This window comes from Aquarana catesbeiana, linkage group LG01 (assembly GCF_042186555.1).
Source record: "Aquarana catesbeiana isolate 2022-GZ linkage group LG01, ASM4218655v1, whole genome shotgun sequence".
In the NCBI taxonomy this organism is placed as follows: domain Eukaryota; kingdom Metazoa; phylum Chordata; class Amphibia; order Anura; family Ranidae; genus Aquarana; species Aquarana catesbeiana.
The window spans coordinates 929,129,316-929,153,641 of NC_133324.1; the positions used below are offsets into that span (position 1 = coordinate 929,129,316).

The window sequence follows — 24,326 nt, forward strand, 5'->3', positions numbered from 1 at the left end:
AGGTTAATTGGCTCCTCTATTGGCCCTATTATGTATGAATGTGAGTTAGGGACCTTAGATTGTAAGCTCCTTGAGGGCAGGGACTGATGTGAATGGATAATATATGTAGAGTGCCGTGTCATTTAATGGTGCTATAAAAGTACCTGTAACAAAAACATCAATTGGGAGTTTTCATTTACCCAAAAATTGAAATGTCAGTTAAATGTTGTTGCTTTGGTGAAATCATTTGCAGTGAACAAAGAAAGTGAAATTGTGGTGTTTTTTGTGGGGTTTTTTTAGGGTGATATAGACTTTAAATATCTCCTGAGGGTTACTGATGCTCATTTTAAATGTCATGGCTCTGCTCTACAGTATGTCAAAAAAGGCACCTTACTAACCTCATTATTTGTATTTTTTTATCACAGGAAAACAAAAAAAAAGCCTCCCAAAAAAAATTAAGTAAGAAAAGGTTAAGGCAAAGTTTACAAATAATCAAATACCCCAAAAATATAAAATAAAAAAATATATATATAATAATATATGAAATAAACTAAGCTACATTTTTTACACTAAAAATACCCTTTACAGTATATTAATAAAAAGTTATAAAATAATCGTTTTTCTTTCCAAGTAGATTTCACCAGAGCAGCTCAATGAGCAGAATTATAAATGTCAATGTCAAAATCAATAATTTTGCAACAAAGTGAATGTCACCTAAAGCAAACCACTCATCCCTAATTAAGAGGTCATTTGAAATTGTATACTTACATTAAGGAGTGGTTGAATAAATACACACTTGAAACTTAATTGAAAAGACAAAGTAAAGGCTTTTTAAATTTTATGTTTTCGTATTTTTTTCCCAATATGATTTTGTGTGTTTTGTACTTTGCAAGGTATGGGCAACTGCCGCTGCTGTCCTTCCTTAGTTTGTAGAACATGGCCAGAGAACTCATAAATTGGTGGTCTATTTATTTCTATTTTTTACTCTTGTATAAAGGGTTGATGTCTTTGTAAAATTATTATTGGGGTATGGTAGGAGGCCGTTTTACACCTGCTCTGTGAAGTTATGTGCAATCAATTTTCTTCATGAGCCCCTTTTCTCCTTATTTTACAGCTGCAAGGATGAAGGTGGTCCCATCCCCAGATGTCAATGAAGGGACTCCTGTGACACTGACATGTGGTGTTCTTGGGGTGAAACCTGATGAGATCCAATACAGCTGGTACAAGAACAACATCTTGATCAAGGAAGGTTCGGTTAGGACTCTGGTGTTCAATGAAGTTGCTAGCAGTGACTCTGGTGACTATTACTGCAAGGTGCAAAACGACAAAGGAAGTGATTCCTCTACACCAGTTACACTGAACGTAAAATGTAAGTCACCTGACTATATGGACTGTAATAATAATTAATTGCATTAAAAGAGAAATCACTGTAGACAAAACATAAACCAGACTTAAATGGGTGGGTCAATAGGTGGCACTGTTGCTTTTGGCATTAGAATGATGGATTACCATAAATTCAGGTAATCCGTAACTAGGTTGTCTCAGCCAATCACCAGGAGTTTACTTAACCATTGTGTATTTTGGGATAGGCTATTTATTTGGGAGGAGTCAGGTGATCGGGGTTCTTCCTGCCCGAGGCTGCGGCCTGGGTGGGTCTGTGTTTAGAAGCTCCTGGTTGCTAGGCCTGAAGCCTGAGGCCTATCCAGGAGGTATGCTGGCTGCTAGGTCCACTTGAGGCCTATCCAGCAGTTCAGGGTTCCGCAAAGGAAGAGCAGCCAAGGTTAAGCCCAAAGCCTGGGGCGGAACTGCATGTGTTAGAGGCTCGGCCTGAAGGGAGCCTGTTCATTGTTGAAGGTAAAGGAGAAGCAGTTGCCACAAAGGGACGACTGCTCCTGTTACCGGAGGGAAGTTTGGAAGGGATGAAGTCCCGAAGGAGTACCATAGCAGGAGCTTCACTAGCCGGGGATGGTGAAGTAAGTGGGAAAGCTTCAGTAGAGACTCATCCGGGAAGGCAGCAGTAGCTGCGAGTAAAGCTTGAAGGAGTACAGCAGGTAGCTGTAAGTATTGATGAGCCGAAGCCCCCCCCCCCCGGTTCGTTTCGCAGCAGAACATGTGAACAGGCAAAAAATTCATTTGAATACGTGAACACCGTTAAAGTCTATGGGACAGGTCTGGTATGGATTTTAAGGGGAACCCCGTGCCAAAATAAAAAAAAAAAATGCATACCAGACCCTTATCCGAGCACGCAACCTGGCAGGCCGCAGGAAAAGAGGGGGGGCGAGAGAACGCCCCCCTCCTGAACCGTACCAGGCCACATGCCCTCAACATGGGGAGGGTGCTTTGGGGTAGCTCCCCCCCAAAGCACCTTGTCCCCATGTTGATGGGGAAAAGGGCCTCATCTCCACAACCCTTGCCCGGTGGTTGTGGGGGTCTGCGGGCGGGGGGCTTATAGGAATCAAGAAGCCCTCTTTAACAAGGGGACCCCCAGATCCCACCCCCCCGTGTGAAATGGTGACGGGGTACAAATGTACCCCTACCATTTCACAAAAAATGTGTGAAAATGGTAAAAAAAACACAAGACACGGCTTGGGACAAGGCCTTTATTAAAAAATAAAAAAATAAGTGTTCCACGAAGTCCATTCATCTTCTTCTTCTCTCGCTCCGACAGACCGAAGAAAAAAAAAAGCCGCACGCCGCCACTGATCTGCCTCCATGGGAGGTACCCGCCGTAATGACCGGCCTCTCGGGTGACAGCTCTTTTATAACTGAGGGCGGGGCCACACGATGACATCACCAGATGACCCCGCCCCCCTCTGACGCACAGGGACATCCCTATGGCTTTCCTGTAGCGTCAGAGGGGGCGGGGTCACTAGGTTACGTATCCGGGCTTTTTTGCATTTAATTTAAGAGAAGCAGCTCACCTGCATGCTGTTTGCTGTACTGAAGGCTACCTGCACACATTCACTTTCACTCCCTCATCTCTCTTCTAGATCCTCCAAGAACTCCAGTTCTCACCTCATTCCTGGAGACTCAGAAGGGGAACCTGGCCATGGTTCACTGTACCGTAGACAGCAATCCTTCCGCAGAAATGATGTTGTACAAAGACGAGACCCTCATCGCCAGTTCCCCTTTGCATTGGGCTCCAACAGAAAGGATCCAAGTGACCTACAAGAAGAATTCTCTGAGCCTAGAGATCCGGGATGTGGTCTTATCTGATGAAGGGACATACAGATGTCTTGTCAATAATTCTGTCGGCAATGCAACTGCAAGTGTCAAGCTCATTGTAGAAAGTTAGTACTAACATAATGTGTTATCGGCACTTTCCCAAAGTAAAAAATACATGTAGTAGTAAAACTGTATGACACAATATGATTGGATGCACATAAACTGACAGAAGAATACAGCTACATTTGTTATATCAAAGTAAAGCCCCATACACACTATCAGATTTTCTGCTGATTTTTGTCTTCAGATTTACCAAAGCCATATAATACAAGGTCAAACCTTAGGAGTTTCAATTTGTATGCAATCAGGCAGGCCCTTACACTACATGGTTTTGGTAAATCTGAGGACAAAAATCAGCAGAGAATCTGATAGTGTGTATGGGGCTTAAGTCTATAACCCTGTGCCCTACCTGCAGCCTGAGGGCCAAATTCAGCCCTTTGGTACCCTCATGCCCCACTAGATGGTAGTCAGCTTTTCCTTGCCTAGGTGCTAACAAATGGATAGTAAAGGAAATATTCATTAGAATGGATTCTACTAGCTAACTGATCTTCCTTCCTTCCTTCCTTCCTTCCTGCCTTCCTCTCTTCCTTCCCTTCTCATCCCTTCCTTTCCTTCCTTTCTTCCTTTCTTCCTTTCTTGTTTTCTTCCTTCCTTCCTTCCTCTCTTATGCCTCGTACACACGGTCGGACTTTGTTCGGACATTCCGACAACAAAATCATAGGATTTTTTCCGACGGATGTTGGCTCAAACTTGTCTTGCATACACACGGTCACACAAAGTTGTCGGAAAATCCGATCGTTCTAAACGCGGTGACGTAAAACACGTACGTCGGGACTATAAACGGGGCAGTGGCCAATAGCTTTCATCTCTTTATTTATTCTGAGCACGCGTGGCACTTTGTCCGTCGGATTTGTGTACACACGATCGGAATTTCCGACAACGGATTTTGTTGTCGGAAAATTTTATATCCTGCTCTCAAACTTTGTGTGTCGGAAAATCCAATGGAAAATGTCCGTTGGAGCCCACACACGGTCGGAATTTCCGACAACACGCTCCGATCGGACATTTTCCATCGGAAAATCCGACCGTGTGTATGGGGCATTAGTCTCTTCCTTCCCTTCCCTTCCTTACTTTCTTCCATTTCTGTAAAAAAAATTTCATCATGGGCACTAGGTTGCACTGACGATATAGAAACTACAAATATGAACCACTTACCAACCCTCCTAATACAGCGGTATTACTGCTCAAGGGTGGCCTCTGTGTGCAGGAACACATATATATACGTGATCCTGCACATCTGGGTAGGGGACGCAATTACACACAGCAGCAGCCGATCAGCGGGTACCGCGGACTCGATGTCCACTGGCACCCGCCGATCATCAGCCACAGAGACAAAACTGCAACCTGCCTATGTAAGCAAGGAAGATTCCCGTTCTGACAGGAGGGAAGTTATGGATCCTGTGTCTCTGTAAAGCAGGGACTAGGATCCATGTCTTCCCCTAGTAAAACCACCCCAGACACAGTAGAAAAACACCAGCTAGGCACCTTTTCAGCCAGGTACAAAAACTGTAGCCACTGACTTTTAATAATCAGCCACTCAGCTGTCCCATGATCCAGCGCTGTGCTCAGCCCAGCCATTTTCACCTTGCGTCTTTCCTTCCATCTCAATTATGTGCACCCGGCTGTGACAGCTTACGGCTTCACAACCGGGTGCCCACTGCGCATGTGCAAGTGGCGCTGCGCATTGTGAATGGTCTTGCAGTCTCCAGAGGTCTGTCATGTGTCCCCAAAGACATGGTGGGGGAGAACTTGCTCTTCCGATCGCCTAGGCCGGGGGTCTCCAAACTTTTTCAACAAAGGGCCAGTTTACTGTTCTTCAGGCTTTATGGGATCTGGACTGTGGCCATTGTGAGTAGAAAATTTCCCAGCATCAGTGGGAGTAAACAGTGACCCATCATTGGTTTTAACAGGAGGCATAGTGCCTCGTGGTTGGTTTTAACAGGAGAAATAGTGCCCCATAATGGTATTAATGAGTGGAATAGTGCCCCATGGTTGGTTGTAATCGGATGAATAGTGCCCCAGGGTTGATATTAATGAGTGGAATAGTGCCCCAGGGTTGGTATTAATGGGAAGAAGAGTGCCCCAGGGTTGATATTAATGGGTGAAAAAGTGCCCCATGGTTGGTGGTAATAGGAGGCATAGTGCCCCCTTGTTGAAATTAATGTGAGGAATAGTGCCCCATTGTTTGTTTTAACAGGGGGAATTGAGCCCCATGGTTGGTACTAATAGGAGGAATAGTGTCCCATGGTTGTTTATTAATGGGAGGAATAGGGCCCCATCATTGGTCTTAGCAGGAGGAATAGTGCCCCATTGAAAGTGTCAGTAGGAGGAGGCGTGCCCCATTAATGGTGTCAGTTGGAGGAATGATACCTCATCATTGGTGTCAGTTAGAGGAATAGTGTTCCAAGGGCCAGATAGAGGCAAGCAAAAGGCTGCATCTGGCTCCCCAGGACACAGTTTGGAGACCACTGGCCTGGGCAGTCAGAGCGAAAGTGGGAGCCCCTGCCTGTCAAAATTGGGTACCCGCTCCCTCCCCCCTCCTCTCTAAAAAGCTCCATTTCACAAACAGGAGCGAGGGAGGAGGCCTCAAAGCTCCGCTTTAAAGACACAGGGAAGCAAGGGAAGCCTAGCAAGAGCAAAATGGCAGCGGAAGGCATCCAGTGGGTCCCCACACCCAAATCAGCCAACTACATGCATACCCCACTTTTCAGTACACAATGGGGTTTATTTACTAAAGCTGGAAAGTGCAAAATCAGGCTCACTTCTGCATAGAAACCAATGAGCTTCCAGGTTTTATTACCAAAGCTTAATTGAACAAGCTGGGGTTAGGAGCTCATTGGTTTCTATGCAGAAGGGAGCCTGATTTTGCACTTCCCAGCTTTAGTAAATAAACCCCATTGTGTACTTAAAAGTGGGGTATGCCTGTATACACATTTTAGACCCCCCCTCACACCTGGGCATAGCAGAAATGCGTGAAAAACAAGCAACGGCACCCCAACTGCGGGTAGCAGTTGCGCACTTTCCGTGTGACAAAATGCGTGAAAAACGTGCAATACAAAGAGCATTTGTTTCATTACAAAATTAGCTTCCTTAGTGGATTTTTCAAGCGGAGGGAGGCCCATTCAAATGAATGGTGCCGCTCCAAAAAAGAAAGAATTAAAAACGCATAAAAGTGGGGTAAAAATGCAATGCAGTAGCATCGCTCAAATGTGAATGGGACCTTTCAATAGATGTCTATATTTTACATTATCACTGCATCCATAGGCAGTCCAGTAAAACATTTGAGTATTTAAATAATAATGATTCCTGATCGTCCTGCTGGGAGGTTAATTTACCGTCATGTAATTCTGAGTACCAAAATGTAACCCTGACCCACGCCAGTGCTTTGCAAATCACAGAACAATAGCGACCTGTTTAATGCTGATTGGTCTCAATTTATTAAATTAAATGTATGTAAGTGTCAGTGATGGACAGTCTGGTTGCATTTGTATGTGAAAGATAATTCAAGTACAGTAATTATAATGACTGATAACAGGAGCTATTACAGTCACAGAGGATCTGGCCTCTGTAGAGCCATTAAATTCGGCACCCACCTCGAGTGCTAAGGCCTTCTTACTGTATACTCATTTTTTCTGCCATTTAACATTCGGATGCTGGTTGGTTTTTCATGTTTTTTTGTTACTTTTTAAAGCTGGTAGAAATTAGATTTTTAAAGGAACATTTGTACAAAAAATTATTTCGATATTTTTAGGACTGGACCAATGTTAATAAATGGAATTTCCCAAACAAAAACCACATTCTCTGTTATGCCGCGTACACACGAGCACACAGAAAAAGTCAGACGGAAGCTTTTCATCGTATACACCAATCGTGTGTAGGCCTCATCTGACTCTTTTTTTTTTTTTTTTTTTTTTAAATTTGATGGACCTAGAAATAGAACGTTCTAAATCTTTCCGACGGACCCAATTCCTATCGGGAAAACCGATCGTCTGTATGCTGTTCCGACGGACCAAAAACGACGCATGCTCTGAAGCAAGTACGAGACGGAAGCTATTGGCTATTGAACTTCCTTTTTCTAGTCCCATCGTAAGTGTTGTACGTCACCTCGTTCGGGACGGTCGGACTTTGGTCGGACTTTGGGTTGACCGTGTGTAGGCAAGACCGCTTGAATGGAATTCCGTCAGAGTTACGTCGGAGAAACCATCGGAGTTTATTAGGACGGCTAAACCGGTCGTGTGTACGCGGCATTAGAAATTTGTTCAAGAGAAATTTCCCATCCACCTTCAAATTTTTTATTTTCTTGTCACTGCAGTCAAAAACAAATGGCCATTTGACACTACTATTATTAAAAGGAACACTCTTAAAATGAAAACATTGAAACAAAATTCTTCTAGTGTATGGCCAGCTTTAGTCACATTCAACTTGACTCATTTTGTAAGGTTGAAGACATTTTTTAGCTTATCCAAGGCACTTCTTCAATTCTAATGAGTGTCACGCATCTTCCCCTAGCAGTTACGCTATATTGTCAAAAGTATTGGGATGCTGCCTTTACACGCACATAAACTTTAATGGCATCCCAGTCTTAAGACTCGTACACACAATCGGACTTTCCAATGGGAAATGTTGGATGTCAGGCTGTTAAATCCAACCGTGTGTATGCTCCATCGGACAATTGTTGTTGGACTTTCCGCCAACAAATTTTAGCTAGCAGGTTCTAAAATTTTTCGCAGACAAATGTCTGTTGTCGGATTTTCCGAGCGTGTGTACACAAGTCTGTCGGACAAAAGTCCAAAGTACAAACACGCATGCTCGGAAGCAGAAGCGAACGTTCTTGTAAACTAGCATTCGTAATGGAGAATTAACATTCGTGATGTGGCAAATTATGAAATCTCCAAATGCAGCGCACAATTCTCTTCTTCTTTAATGGGATAGTAATGAAGCTGCTTTGCTGGTGATACTGATGGAGTTATTGCAAACAAATTTTCAAAAGCTTTTTTTTCTAGTGATATCAAGAATAATATTATTATGCTTTTTTTTTATTATTTGTGCAAATTACCACAACACCATTGTCCCTTGTCAATTTTACATTGTATTTTTTAAAACATAACTGCCTACTCCCAAACTGTCATTTGAAGTAAAACACACAGCCAAGTATTATTCTACTCAATTTTTTTATTGTGCATTAAAAAAATAAAAATAAAATTAATCATGCTATCTACCAATAGAACTTAACCAAAAAGTGCATTCTATGCATCCAAAAATATAGAAAATATACCAAATCAAATCATTATTATTCAACCAAAAAAATAATGTCAAAGCAATAACTCCAGGGCCAATAATAAATAACATGTTATCTCCTCCGATTCCGCAACATGACTGGTTGACGAACGGCCGTTCAGAAACAAACTGAAAAGTGCGAAATGAAAAGCGCAAACTGAAAAGTGTTAAATGAAAAACTCGAAAAGAAAAGCGCGAATCAACACTCACCAAACTTCTACTAACACGAAATTAGCAGAAGGAGCCCAAAGGGTGGCGCTAAAGAGTTGAAAAACCACGTAGTACATCGTAATTGTTGGCCAACAATTGTGTGGCCGTGTGTATGCAAGACAAGTTTGGGCCAACACACTTTAGACAAAATTCCACTGTTTTGTTGGCCAACAATCCGATCGTGTGTACGAGGCATAAGTCCGTAGGGTTCAATATTGAGTTGGCTTACACTTTGCAGCTATAATAGCTTCAACTCTTCTGGGAAGGCTGTCCACAAGGTTTAGGAGTGTGTCTATGGGAATGTTTGATCATTCTTCCAGAAGCGCATTTGTGAGGCCAGGCACCAATATTGGACGAGAAGGCCTAGCTCGCAGTCTCCATTCTAATTCATCTCAAAGGTGTTCTATCGGGTTGAGGTCAGGATTCTGTGCAGGCCAGTCAAGTTCCTCCACCCCAAACTCGCTCATCCATGTCTTTATGGACTTTGCTTTGTGGAGGGAGGATTATGGTGTGAGGTTGTTTTTCAGGGGTTGGACTTGGCTCCTTAGTTCCAGTGAAGGGAACTCTTAAGGCGTCAACATACCAAGACATTTTGGACAATTTCATGCCCCCAACTTTGTGGGAACAGTTTGGGAATGGCCCCTTCCTGTTCCAACATGACTGCGCACCAGTGCACAAATCAAGGTCCGTAAAGACATGGATGAGCGAGTTTGGGGTGGAGGAACTTCCCTGGCCTACACAGAGTCCTGACCTCAACCTGATAGAACACCTTTGGGATGAAATAGAGTGGAGACTGCGAGCCAGGCCTTCTCGTCCAACATTAGTGCCTGACCTCACAAATGCCCTTCTGGATAAATGGTCAAACATTCCCATAGACACATTCCTAAACCTTGTGGACAGCCTTCACAGACGAGTTGAAGCTGTTATAGCTGCAAAGGGTGGGCCAAACTCATTATTGAACCCTATGGACTAAGACTGGGATGTCATTAAAGCCATTAAAGTTCACAAATAAGAGGGGGTAAAGCCTCCTTTAATCTACATGTAATATCCTGGCCCCATTGTGTTTAGCTGGTTAGTGGGCATAGAAGAGGAGGGAGGGAGTGGGCTGTCATTTTCCACTGTGTATACACCTACATGTGTGACTCTATAGTCACATGGGCTGCTCAGATGTGATAGGGAGAAAATTCTCAGCATAGAAACTGAAAACTGAGCATGTGCAGAGTTGCTGCAAAATCTCTATCTGAATTGGGGACACGGACAGAAGGGGGGAGCTAGAGAGTAGCAGGATCAACCAGTTTTTTTCGCAGAATACTGAAAACGAATCTTATAGTGACTGAGCGAGTATGGACAGCATGTAATACACCATTTACTGATAGTTTTTATGATATGGGTTTAGTGACACTAAGTAAATCAGGAAAATACTGCATGATAGCCACTAGATGGAGCTGATGATCACAGTAAATACATATTTGGAATATATATGGAATTGAGTATTTCCCTAACACCCTCTCTACTTTTAACTTGGAGAGAAAATAGCCTGGTAACATTTATTGAGGCTCATTCATACAGAACAAATATACATGCAGTTTCGAAGGATGGATGGCTCTGCAAATCTTTGTATTCATTTATTTTGATGGTGGTTAAATGTTTAAGACAGGTCCACTTTAAAACGTGTGTCTTCCTCCACAGTGGTAAGAGTGGTGGTATCACCGTCTGCGGAAGAAGAAGAGGGGAAAGAAGTCACGCTGACTTGTGTGGCCACAAGAGGCTCGGAGAAGGGGAGCGTTTACACCTGGTTCAAGAATGACAAGTGGGTGAAGGAGGACCTGAAAGAGAACACCCTCACCTTCCACAGAGTCTCAGCCCAGGATGCTGGTTTCTATTACTGCAGAGTTCACAATACTCAGGGCAGCAGCATGTCACCACCAGTGACTCTACGTGTCTTATGTAAGTTTCATCTCGCTCCATTCCTGATACAAACCCAGGAAGTCACATATGGGGCTATTTTTAGATACTAAGCCCTATTGGAAATGCACAACAAATGTAAAACAAATTGCTCATGGGCATTGGACCCGTTGAACCTACTGATGAAGTCCCGAGTTTGGAGGTATTGGGTATAGGTGTAGAGTTGAGGTTTGATGATGTCATATTACTTTGGATCTTTGTGGCGAGCTGAAGTCTCTATCTAGTGTTTTGCTGCAGTATATGCCACCTTTTTAGCTATTCTTTATCTTACTATTGGAGGATATGTGTTGGAGTGTTGGAGGATAAAAAATGAAGAACAGACCATCGAGTTTATCCATTAATGAGAAGAGCTTTGTTGACCTCTTATGTAGCCTAGAACAGTTGTCGCCAACCTTTCAGGCCTCAAAGACCACTAAACTCCCAATTTTGATACCCCCGCGGACCACTAACATGAATTTTACATGCCTTATACACACAATGCTCTGGCTTTCTGCCCCCCCCCCTGCATTTTGCATCACACTGCTGCCTTACACAGACTCATCATTGGATCTCACCTCCTTATGCGGCCATGTATTCAAGCTCTGTGCTACCTCCCACAGTCTGTGATCAGTGCTGCCATTGGAAGTCCCCTCCTTCTTCACCTTCTGCTCTCTGCACTAGCACTACTCCTGGCGCCTCCCTCTAAGTCACAGGAGCTAGAACTGGCATTGGGTATCTGACAGTATTGTCAGCACGCTTTGAGAACAACACTGGAAACAACATTGGGTGGTATACATTCACCAGAATGTTGATTTGCTGCAGATCCCCTGGGGACCACCAAAATTTTCTTGTGCAACACTGGTTGGCAACCGCTGGCCTAGAGGTCATATGTTGAGGTGAGCAGATCCTAGTGTCACTGGGTGCAGTGTCTTTTCCTGTAATTTGTGGATCAGTGGGAATATTATCACGTAAGAGTTTGACACTGATGGTTGTAGATTTTCTTCTATCGGTTGAATGCTACTTCACTGGTGATTGTCTAGTGATCAGTGATTAAAATTTATTATTGTATAAAGAAGAGTGCAGCACTATAAAATTCAATATAAAATCAAGAAAGTCAAAAAACATATGCATGAAAGTCCACAAGTGTTAGTCGATCTCTATAAATGCCTAAAACGTCATATAGGGGTTGATTTACTAAAACTGAGGAGTGCAAAATCTGGTTCAGCTCTGCATAGAAACCAATCAGCTTCCAGGTTTTATTGTCAAAGCTTAACTGAACAAGTTGAAGTTAGAAGCTGATTGGCTACCATGCATCGCTGCACCAGATTTTGCACATTGCAGTTTTAGTAAATCAACCCCAGAGTGTTCCAATAAAGTCCACTTAAAAGATAAAGTGTATTGTTCTAATCTTTCAAACCGTGGCCACCAGTCTGCAGATAAAAAAACAAATCAGTGCTCCCAAATTTGATACCACACTCCAGCCTCTTACCAGATCTATTGACCATTAAACTGTAAAGGGGTTATTGCCGCCCGACAGTAAGCAGACTTCCTCCACAAGCCGAACATAGGATACACTGCCACAATAGTTCTCCCAAAGAAAAAGGATAAAAGGTGATCTCACTCACACTATCATAGCTTCAACTGGCCGTAGGAAACACTAAACCAAGGAAAGCACCAGGACCTCATGGCCTCACGCTCCAATATTACAAAACCCTACTCCTCGCCCTGGGAAACCACATGGTTAAACTCTTTATTGCCCTGGGCACGGGGAAATCACTCCACGAGACTACCCTCCAGGCACACATATCGGTAATCCTAAAAGATAATAAAGACCCCTCCCTATGCAGGAGTTACAGGCCATATCCCTACTGAACACCGACCTCAAATTGTTCACTAAAATCATTGCAACTAGAATTCAGCAACACCTCCCTGACCTGATCCATTTGGACCAGGTTGGCTTCATCCCACTCACAGAAGCCAGGGACAATACAACCAAGGTCCTTAACCTACTCCATATAGCCAACACCACTCCATGTGTCTTTCTAGGGACAGACGCGGAAAAGGCCTTTCGCCGTGTACACTGGCCTTTCATATTCTCGGTCTTATGGCACGTAGGTCTGGGCAGCAATATGGTGAACTGGGTTGGGTCCATCTATTCCAACCCGTCAGCTAGGGTCAGAGCTAACGGGGTTCTATCAGAACCCTTCAAGATCGCAAATGGGACTAGACAGGGATGCCCCCATCACCCCTCCTATTCGCCCTGTCCCTGGAGCCCTTTCTATGCTATGTGTGGCTAAACCCAGACGTCACCGGGGTTCGGGTGGGAAACTCGCAACAAAAAGTATCTGCATACGCAGACGATATGATGTTTTCACTTACTAACCCAGTCGTCTCCCTCCCAAATCTGCTACATGAATTTGAAATGTACGGAGTTCTATCCAATTTGAAAATTAATTCTACTAAATCAATGGGGGTCGGTATACCTCAGACACAACTCCTACAAGTCTAAGCGAACTTTAAATTGAAATGGACAGACACTGTGTTGAAATATTTGGGCACTTTCATTCCTCCAAAATATTTGACCTAAACTCCCCCCCCCCCCCCCCCTCTTAAAGGTGGTTCGGACCCTTCTCAGCGATTGGCACATGGGCCTCCACTTGTAGTTCGGCCTCTGTAACGTATTGAAAATGAGCATCCTCCCTAAATTTTTATATCCCCTCCAGGCCTTACCCATCCAAATCCCAGGGAGTTATTTTAAACTGACGGACTCCCTATTTATAGAGTTAATTTGGGCATGCAAATGACCGCGGCTAAGCAGGGCGTTACTTTCACTACCCAAACACAACAGTGGCTTGGTTATGCCGGACATATGCACCTACTATTATGCATCACATCTCAGTAGGCTCATAGACTGGTGCCGACATCACCACACCAAGCTGTGGCCTCGATTGGAACAGGCACAAAGTCCCGTACCTCTTAATAAAGCACCGTGGTATTACACATCGCTTCCTACATGCATCAAACGACACCCCCTCATTGGCACCACGACACGTATCTGCGCCAATCTCCTCAACCGGACAGCAATCTCGTCTAGTAATTCACCCCTGACTCCTATCTTAGGTAACTCATGATTCCTGCCTGGACTTATCGATGTACCTTTTCAAAATCTGATCAGAGAAGGTCATTCCCAAGCCTCACATTTCAGAACCATGGGAAGATGGGTGTCCGTACCAGAACTTACAGACCCTGCGGGCCCCTTTCATTTGGACTTCCTCTAAGCACTCCAACTGGGTCCCTTTTAAAATCCCTGCCACACCCTAGAGAACCTAGCCAACCTCTCATGGCCTTTGAGAAATATTGCTCAGACACAGGAGCTCTACCACACACTATCACTCGCATACAACCTGTTGAATACGCCCCCAGAAGGCTTCCAACCCCCAGGATTGACCGGGTGGGAATGAGATTTAAACCGCAGCTTCACCCCAAGACAGCGACTCCATATCCTTCATTTTATACACAAATCCCCCATCTGTACAAAAGCACAGGAGACTAATTTTAAAATTCTGTCGAGATGGTATAGAACCCCATCACAACTACACAAATATTTTCCCTCGCTATCCGACCTCTGTTGGAGATGCCAGAAGGGTTGAGGAACCATCCTACACATCTTCTGGTCTTGCCCCAAGCTCGTAAACTTTTGGGGGAAAGTACGTCAAATGCGCAAAAGTTTATGGAACGCCCCATCCCAGACGACCCGGCTTTCTTTCTTCTACATGCTTCAGAGACCCCAGCGAAAGTTTATAAGAAATCAGTGCTCTGCCACCTCCTTGACGCTGCCAAAGCATGTATCCCCCTCCTATGGAAATCCCCACATCCACCAACCATTGACCATTGACCTATGGCTTAGAAAAGTCGCAGACATAAACAAAACGGAAGACCTCATACTCACAGCCAGACACCAGTGAGACCAATAGTTTAAAACCTGGACCCTGTAGGACCTATTTTTGTTCTCGGACGAGAGCCAGGCCCTACCGGGTAACGACACATATGCCTGAACTTCAAGGCACCTCTCCTCCTGCTTCTCTACAATGTGACGAATGTACCAACCTAGTTTTTTACCGGGCTGAACCCAGGACACTCTGTGGGCCCATGTATATATTTTGGATAGTGCTACATTATTTGTTAATATTTAAGATTAAATTAGAGGTGTTGTAGAATCACTTCTTCAGTGTGAGCTTGCAACCCATGCTAGGTGTGTTTTATGACTGTGCAAATTTATTTCTGCATTCATTTAGCTGAAGAGACACTCTGAGCTTTTTAATCTCAGGAAGATTGTGTTAGGCATACAAGGTTTTATATTAAAGTGAATGCTGGGGTGAGCAGAAGCTCTGAAGATAATAAATCTAGAAATCTACTGTAGATGGAGGAAAGACAAGGGTATGTGTTATTAGCAACAACTCAGGATCAGGATTGTTTTTATTGAATTTTGGAATCTTTACATGCACACTAGTTTTCCATGTTTAAGTTGCCTCAACTTTCTAGTGGGCCCCCTCCAATCCTCAGGCCCTATAGCAGCTGCCTGGGCTGCCAAGGCTATGGCTGTCCAGTCACAAAATTTTATATTCCCTATCACTATTTTGTACAAGTGACAACAGTCACCAGGACAAACAGAGTGGGTGAATCTCGCTAGTAGGAACTGTGGCAGGAGTCACTTTGGGCGGGGGGCCCGTGGAACCTTGAATCCCTTGGAGAGGTTGGGAAACCCTTGTTTCAGCACCCCATGCACCTCCTATGTCTAAGTCAACCTGTGTATATTAGGGGCACAGGGTGACCGAGAACCCCAGTCTGACCTGTACCAATAGGACTCGCTGTACAACTACACTGGAATGTTGTATATATATACTGTATATATTGTATATTGTCTCATACTGTTGTGTACTCTTTGCTGGGTCGTTTGGGGTGTGGATATATTCCATCGTTCTATTGTGTCTGTCTGCCTTATGAGCAACCTATTATGGGCATGTCTATGTAGATTAGCTGTGATAGGGGAGGGGGGGATTCCTCCAACAGCTCTCCCTGCTGATTGGATAGTCTACTGATGAGAAGTTTGAATATCTCTGTGTGCCTGTGTTTCAATAAACAGTTCATGGTCAGCAGCCAAAATGAGTACTACCTAGTTTGTGGTTGCAAGCGGTTCGAAGATTTGATATCTATATTCAGACTGGAAGGAAGCGGTGTATGACGAATGCACTCAAGCCAAGTGTGGGATGTTTCGTTACAGGAACAAAGACAGCAATAAGAACCCAACAGAGGTTCTAAGGCCGGCCACAGATGGTTACAATCTCAGCAGGTTCTCCAAGAACCGACCAAGATTCAAACCAACCGTGTATGGGCAGGCTGAATGTACCAAGTTGATCGATCGATCAACTTGGGTACAACCAGTCTGCTGGATTTGCGTGCGATTATTGCTAGCAGCTGCTGTAGCCACTAGCAATAATCACTGTGATCTCCCGGCAGGGACGGCTTTCTCGCCCTCCCCCACCGGGAGAATACAATGTCTTGGCTTGGGGGATCCCCCTGTCAGTACTGTCTGTGTTGATGGGGGAATCGTGCAAATTTTTCACCGTCTATGGCCTTCCTAACCCTTTGACAGTCAATGTAAAAGTAAAAGAGAAAGCATAGGCTTCAGATAAACTCTTACTTATTGAATGAAGAGCACTAAATATCCTATGTTATTAATATTTTCTATTATATAATTATTAAGTCTGCTTCTTCCTCACAGATCCCCCCAGACACCTCTCGGTAACATCTTTTGTGTCAAGCCATGACCCTCTGACAGCCATTATTCTGTGCACAGTGGACAGTGATCCTCCATCACTGTTGTTCCTATACAGAAAAGAGACACTTGTAGCTTCCAGCTTGAAAGATCCTTCCATTGATAGATTCAAAATAAAGTCTTCTACCAACTCCTTACAACTGGAAATCCGGGATGTTGTCTTGGAGGATGAGGGGACCTTTACCTGCATAGCAAACAACACATATGGCTCAATGACTTCTACGTTACAATTCACCGCACCAAGTAAGCTTCAACTCTCTGTATTGGTGACTCAATTTTCTTTGCTGTGTTCTTACAGAATGACAGTGTTAAAAAAGAAAAAAAAAACACAACTGGAGAGTAAAATTCCTAAACTCAGAATTATTCTATACTGTAATATAAAATGTTATCTTTACCCTTTTTTTGGATAGTGGTATACCATAATATAATTTTCTAAAAACTATAGCTGTTAAATATATTACCCTAAATTATTTTTGTATTTTTTATCAGAAAGTTTTGGAGTTCTAGTATTGTGTACAACATCCTGCCTTCAAAAATAGAAGCTGGAATTTCTTCTATTATTTTTATTTGATATTTATATATATATATATATATATAGAGAGAGAGAGAGAGAGAGAGAGAGAGAGAGAGAGAGAGAGAGAGAGACGTATGGATATACAGTATATACTGTATATATAAATATATGTAATAAAAGGATGGGTTAAAGTTGGTGTTAGGGCCCAAAAGTTAGGGGTTAAGTTTTAGAGGTTCATTTATAAACCATTCCCTGAGCTATTTATCAAAATCAAAAGTTACCATGGCATTTTCTCTCCAGGACAAATTGTATTAATTCATAAAAGTATGAGTGAATTATGGCCACTATTATCTTTACTAAGTTTGTCCCGATACCACTTAAGACCTAGCACAAGTACCGATACTTTCTTCCAAGTATTCGCCAATACCGATTATTGATACTTTTTTTTAATATCATGTGACAGTGGCACTAATATGCAGCACTGATGGGCACTGATAGGTGGGACTGATGAGGCGTGGACTGTGTCAGTAGCTTTTTTTTTTTTTACAGTTTTATTTTTTCCGATTTATTTTTTTAATTATTTTTAACAAAAAAATGGGGGGGGGGCAGTGGGGGAGTAGGGAGTGGAGGTTACTATTGCATAAAAAATATTTCGGATGTTTCATATGATCTTGAAGGGTGAACAAGACATGACCTGTATTTATGTTTGCTTGAATAGCGGCAAAAATTATGGTGTCCCCATCTGCGGATGTACGAGAAGGAGAGAACGTTACCCTCACCTGCCTCCTGAAAATCTCATCAGACACGGGAAATGACACCTTCAGCTGGTACAAAAATAATGCTTTGCTTATAGAAGAACAGGAGGATGTTATATACTTTGGGGGAGTCACCAGCTCAGATTCCGGGTCATATTATTGCAAAGCATGGAGTGGTGGGAGCAGCAAGACCTCCGCCCCCGTTAGACTTCAGGTGGCATGTAAGTACAAACATCCAACCAGACAAATTATACCAAAGAAAAAAAAAAGAAAAACTGTACTAGGCCCAGACCCGTACAAATATATCACAAACCGATAATTTGGGAAAATGGCAAACTCAAAGAACATTCCAAAAAACTTTTTTTTTTTACAAAAGGCGCATCGACTCCAGCATCGCGCCGCGGGTGCGTGCGCCCCCTATAGCTTCTTAAAGTGGCTGATGTACAATGACGGCGATTCGCACTGCCGTGCCAACCTGCCACAGTGCAGGATCTAAACCAATGTGGGAATGCTTCAAGATTTAAATAGTATATAGTTACATAGTTTGGTTGAAAAAAAAGACAGATCCAACCATTATAAAAAAAAAAGAATAAATTATTACAGAGGAAGGCAAAAAAAAAAAAAATTTTATAAAGCTCCTCTAGAGGGGTCTCCAAACTTTCTAAACAAAGGACCAGTTTACTGTTTTGTAGACTTTAGGGGGCCAGACTGTGACCAATGAGAATATACAATGACTGTGCCAGTGAGCCCCATTGTGATAGCTTTGGACAGGTGACAGGTACTCTTTATGGCAATATAGGGGGTCTGTTAGACCTCTGATATCTCTTCTACTGCTTCTGGTACAAACTGTTGTTCTCCAGACAGTTTGTCTCTTTATTCTACAAGGTATTTGGGAACCTATAGGCCAGTCAAGCAGATAAGGAGTTCTACATAACAGAAATTCATGTTTCTTGTAGTCAGTGATGTTCTGCTTGTGCAGTGCCTTAAGGAATTGATTAATTACCTGTCCAGAATTGGAGCTTAAAAGCCTCCAGTTAACCACTTAGTGACTGACCCCCGCCCGCCCACAATGTACTGCGGAAGAGCGGCCGCTGTAGGCAAATTGGCGTACCCGTATGTCGCTCTCTACTTCCAGGTTTAAGGAATGTGCACCCCATGGCCGGCTCCCTCTGTGATTGTACACAGCAGGAGCCAGTCAGAAAGGCCAATGATTCACCGCCAGTAAGTGCTTATCAGCTGTGTACATTCACAGCTGAGAGCTCTGTGTTGACATTCAACACAGAGCTCTGTACACATGAAACGATCTCTGTGTTTCTGTTTCCCGCAAAGCAGGGATGAGAAACTTAGAGATCAACTAGTAAAAGCACACTTTCACACATTACACTTATGCCCTGTACACTCGGTCGGACTTTCCGACGGAATATGTGCGATCGGAGCTTGTTGTCGGAAATTCCAACCGTGTGTGGGCTCCATCGGACTTTTTCCATTGGAATTTCCACCACACAAAATTTGAGAACAGGCTATAAAATTTTCCGACAACAAAATCCGTTCGCGTAAATTCCGACCGTGTGTGGACAATTCCAACGCACAAAGTGCTACGCATGCTCAGAGAAAATTAAGAGACGAAAGCTATTGGCTACTGCCCCGTTTATAGTCCTGACATACGTGTTTTATGTCACCGCGTTCAGAACGCTCAGATTTTCCGACAACTTTGTGCGACCGTGTGTATGCAAGACAAGTTTGAGCCAACGTCAGTCGGAAAAAATCCATGGATTTTGTTGTCGGAATGTCCGATCGATGTCTGATCGTGTGTACAGGGCAATAGGCACATATTTAACCCCTCGATCGCCCCTGATGTTAACCCCTTCCCAGCCAGTGTCATTAGTACAGTGACAGTGTATAGTATTATCATTTATCACTGTAATAATGTCACTGGTGATTTCAGTGGCAGTTAGTCAGTTCCCCCCAGCGTCAGTTAGTGTCAGATTTCTCACTGCACTTTCGCAGTCCCATTATAAGTTGTTGCTCGCCGTCATAAGTAGTATAAAAAAAAGTGTAATTCCAGTATATGCAATATATCCTAGTTTGAATATTCACTACAACTACTGGAAGGATTTGCCCCCCTTAACGACCAGGCCATTTTTTTTGCGATACGGCACTGCATCACTTTAACTGACAATTGCGCAGTCGTGCGACGCTGTACCCAAACAAAATTTATTTTCTTTTTTTTTCCCACAAATAGAGATTTCTTTTGGTGGTATTTGATCACCTCTACAGGTTTTTAATTTTTTGTGCTATAAACATTAAAAGAGCGACAATTTTGAAAAAAAAAAATATTTTTACTTTTTGCTATAATAAATATCCAAAAAATAAAAATAAAAAAAATTCTTCATCAGTTTAGGCCAATAATTATTCTTCTACATATTTTTGGTTAAAAAAAATCACAATAAGTGTATATTGATTGATTTGCACAAAAGTTATAGCATCTACAAAATAAGGGATAGATTTATGGCATTTTTATTATTTATTTATTTTTTACTAGTAATGGCGGCAATCTGCAATTTTTAGCAGGACTGATTGGTTCACACAATCAGTTTTTTTTTTTGATTGGATATGTTTTAAAGCAGAAAGCAAGAAATGTTTTTCTTTCAAAATTTTTGGTCTTTTTTCATTTATATCACAAAAAAATAAAAAAACAAGTGATGATCAAATGCCACCAAAAGAAAATTCTATTTGTGTAAAAAAAAATGATACAAATTTTGTTTGGGTACAGCGTTGCATGACCGCGCAATCGCCAGTTAAATATAATGCAGTGCCAAATAGCAAAAAATGAACTGAAGTGGGTTATCAAGACATCAGATCTTTCTATGTCTATGGATCTCTGCTTAGCTTAATTTCTATTTGTAATTTTTCCTTTAACTTTACTTTTCTCGTCTATATAAACTTTTAGAACCTTCACTATGAACATTATTTGTTCTATTTATATCAGATGCTCCAAGAAATATGCAGCTCAAATCCTTCCAAGATACTAAAGAGGGGCGTACGGCTTTTATGCGTTGTACCATAGACAGCTACCCTACAGCTGAGGTCCTGCTGTACAAAGGAGACCAGTTGGTAGCTTCCAGACTCACTGCAGACTCTTCAAATGGGCGGATCACAGTTTCTTCAGCTCGGAATGAGTTAACTCTGAATATTAATAACCTTAAGATGGAGGATGAAGGAAAATACACCTGCACCACTAGAAACCCCATCGGATCTTTATCAGAGACTTTACATTTCATTGTTCAGAGTAAGTTGATATCAAGCTCCTGCATGAAATTAATGTATTATTGCCTGCTCTGACTTCCGGTCCCCTGCATGACCTTTTATTCAGGTGCTTTACTTGATCTGCCATTATATAAAGTAAAAGTGTTCTATCCTAAATTAGATAGATGGAACCTAATGGAGGTGAGTCAGTCCCTGATATCTTATAGTTCTGGGAGACTCCACCAGTGAGATCTTCCTGCCATAGTTCCAGACTCTGCTCCTGTCCACCTGGAAGTCTTGGATGTTCTAACCTACCATTGGGTGTTGCAGCAACTCCTGTTACAGTTTCAATAATATAAGTAATAAAATCTAGAATGGATGATGGGAACACTTTGTGGGCATTGCCATTATGCCTATCTGGGAACTATCTATCTATCTGGGCACAAATATCTTACAACAGGGTCTCTGAGAGATATTAAGAAACTGACAGTGGTTTAAATCTCCAGCATCTGCCAAAAACTGAATTATTAAGAACCCTTACTGGATAATAGCTCATGACTGAGAGTAAACTATTCATTTATTTTCCTTTACACTTAAAGCTTAAGGCCACTTACACACAGGGTGGGCTCAGTTGGAGTCCACCTGCTCAGCGGGGAATCTATCCACTGATCCCTGCTGAGTAGGCCGATGGCTGGTCCGTGTCCACTCCGCTCCTCAGATCCAGAATGGACACAGACACACCCCACTCTCCTCTATGGAAGGTCGTATGTAAACGGACCACCTGTCTGTTTACACCCGACTGCCATCCAATCCGCCAGATGGATGTGAATGGATCTCCATCCATATGTTTTTAGCAGACAGGATCAGATCGGACATCGGTGGATGTCCGCTGACACCTGCCGCTCCGTAGAGGAAACTGGAGGGTCAGTTTTTCAAGTGGACCCAGTTCATTCGCCCGTGTGAAAGGGCCCTAACTCTGGGCAATTGTATGTTTCTTTTTTTGTTGTTGTTTTTATTCTGGAATGGTGCCACAGAATCTGTAAAAAAGAAAAACAACAAAACCTCTACTCTTCTTTGTCCCAGTCCCCTACAGTAATTCCTTTGCACTAGATGTCCTTGGTCCAGTAGAAGTCTTCCAGTGAGTGCAGGTCATTATGGGTCCGTGTCTTGGTGGGGTGTCACCACAGCACCCTGCATTTATAGTACAATGCCACTGAAGACTGCCCAACTCCTGAGAAGTAGTGAGGAGGAAGAGGGCCCTCCTATCTCCTATCTGAGAAAGGTGAGCATGTAAAAAAAAAGCATTAAATACAAGGTGGGGGTGTAACCGGAAGCATTGGGGAGCACCTAAAGGGGAAGAATGAAGTTGACCTTTAGCACTTAGATTAAATTCAATAACCCTAACTCTAAATTTGTTTCTAACTTAGTTAAACCCAAGTACTAGCATGGAAGCTGCTTAGTCAAAATCTAGTGATTGAATTACCAGTGTACTGAGCAATGGTACAGTTTCTATGATACTGAAAAAAGTGCAGATAAAAGCACAAAAAAAAGTATTTTAATTATTGGTACCATAAGTGGTTTTGTATTCAATTGGAGTGTACCTTGGATCTTGCCCAATTGACCACTGCAAGAGAGTCAATTCCCCTGCACAGCCTCCTCACCTCCTTGTACATCATAGCCCTCTCCACTTCTGTGAGTGTCTCAATACCCCTGCGTTGGCCCAGCTCCTCCACCCCTCCCCTCATCGCCCTACATAAAGATTTATTTAGCTGCCTGGGGAGGAGCAAAGAGGAATTCTACAGAGTCTCTTGAGTGACAGCTCTGAGTCTACAGGGGTTGCTGATATCATATCCAAGATGTTCATCCAAGTCCCAGCAGTCTCAGGAATTTTGAATGTCTTTACATGGGACAATGTAAAAGTAAATTACATAGATAAAATACATTAAAACGCAAGCATATTCTTATGGGAAGATTGTTGTTGGTCTTACGACAAAAAAACACAATTTTTTGTTTCCACTATAGCCTCAAGAGTCCTGGTGAACCCATCTAAAGAGGTTTCAGAAGGAGTTCAGGTGATGCTGACATGTGACACCATGAAGTCCCAGTTGGGGGAGATGGAATACATTTGGTATAAAAACAGCAGATGGCTGGGGAAGACTCATGACAACTACCTGCAGTTTGAAAGTATTAAAAGCAGTGACTCCGGATATTATCATTGTGTGGCCCGTGGTAGTCAAGACAGCAGTACTTCCCCTTCAGTATCGCTGCATGTGTCATGTAAGTTTAGTTTACCTCTTTCTTTGCCTTTTCCTTTGCATTGAAAATGTGGATTGCCACCAATGTTTTTGAAGGTTCTCTTATACCTAGGTCATGGTTTAGATAGTAGTTAGTCACATACCTTCTCCAAGCCACTTCTTCAGATCCAATGAAGATACCAGGAAGATACCACAACCTTTTCAGTATAACTATAATTTAAACACTTTATTCCAATAACCATGGAAAAGCAGATGTTTTTGTCCAAGAACATGATGGGAGGTGTGAAAATTGCATTACTGGAAAAACCAACCATCATTGAACAAGAGTGAGGGCCTTAACCATCATCATTCTTCTACATATGATACTGTTTAAAAAGCTCTACCCCACTGTTTTGACAATTCATACCTTTAGCCATCAAAATCAGAGAATCGACACCTATGCAGACTTTCAGAAACCTGGAGTAGGATAATATAACTTGAACAGGGTGGCTCCATAACTTTCACACCTCCCTTTCTGTTCTTGGACAATCAACTTCTACACATTCCATGGTGATGGGATTGATGTGTCTGCTACCTGTGTAGATATAAATGTTGGGGTATCTTTCTGGCACTCATTAGAACTAAACAGGTGGCTTGGAGAGGCTACATAATGTCTTCAACATTACAGAACATGCCCAGTTGAATGTGACTAACTACTACTAGTTTACCACCAATGTCAGCATGCCAAATCAGTTTAAAGCTGAAGTTTCGAGGAAAAAAAATTCCTACAACTTTAGTCACATCATTTGCCTGTAATGAAGGATGTCCCATGTTATGCAGGCAGCTGGATCTTGGAGATCCTTCACTGCAGGTATGCCCCGTCCTTTTCCTGTCTCTGAATTTCCAGCAATGGAATGGTAATTTAGTAAAACTGGAGCAGACATGCATAGTATCAAGTCAGTTTCTATCTACAGCTTGTTCAGTTATTGCTGCACACCAGGTTGAATCACACTTTAATGTGGGGCAGAACAGCTCATCACGCTGCC

General features: G+C 42.7%; 1 protein-coding gene across 1 annotated transcript in view; it reads left to right on the forward strand.

Annotated features, from left to right (window-relative positions):
- The window catches only part of LOC141120762 (sialoadhesin-like), a 111,166-nt gene that overhangs the window by 54,422 nt on the left and 32,418 nt on the right, over nucleotides 1-24,326 (forward strand). Inside the window, exons 6-12 of the mRNA XM_073611036.1 lie at nucleotides 1,094-1,348; nucleotides 2,970-3,269; nucleotides 10,441-10,698; nucleotides 16,478-16,774; nucleotides 17,764-18,021; nucleotides 20,790-21,089; nucleotides 23,069-23,323. Of these exons, the coding sequence (XP_073467137.1) occupies nucleotides 1,094-1,348; nucleotides 2,970-3,269; nucleotides 10,441-10,698; nucleotides 16,478-16,774; nucleotides 17,764-18,021; nucleotides 20,790-21,089; nucleotides 23,069-23,323 (1,923 nt within the window). The remainder of the gene's footprint in view (nucleotides 1-1,093; nucleotides 1,349-2,969; nucleotides 3,270-10,440; nucleotides 10,699-16,477; nucleotides 16,775-17,763; nucleotides 18,022-20,789; nucleotides 21,090-23,068; nucleotides 23,324-24,326) is intronic.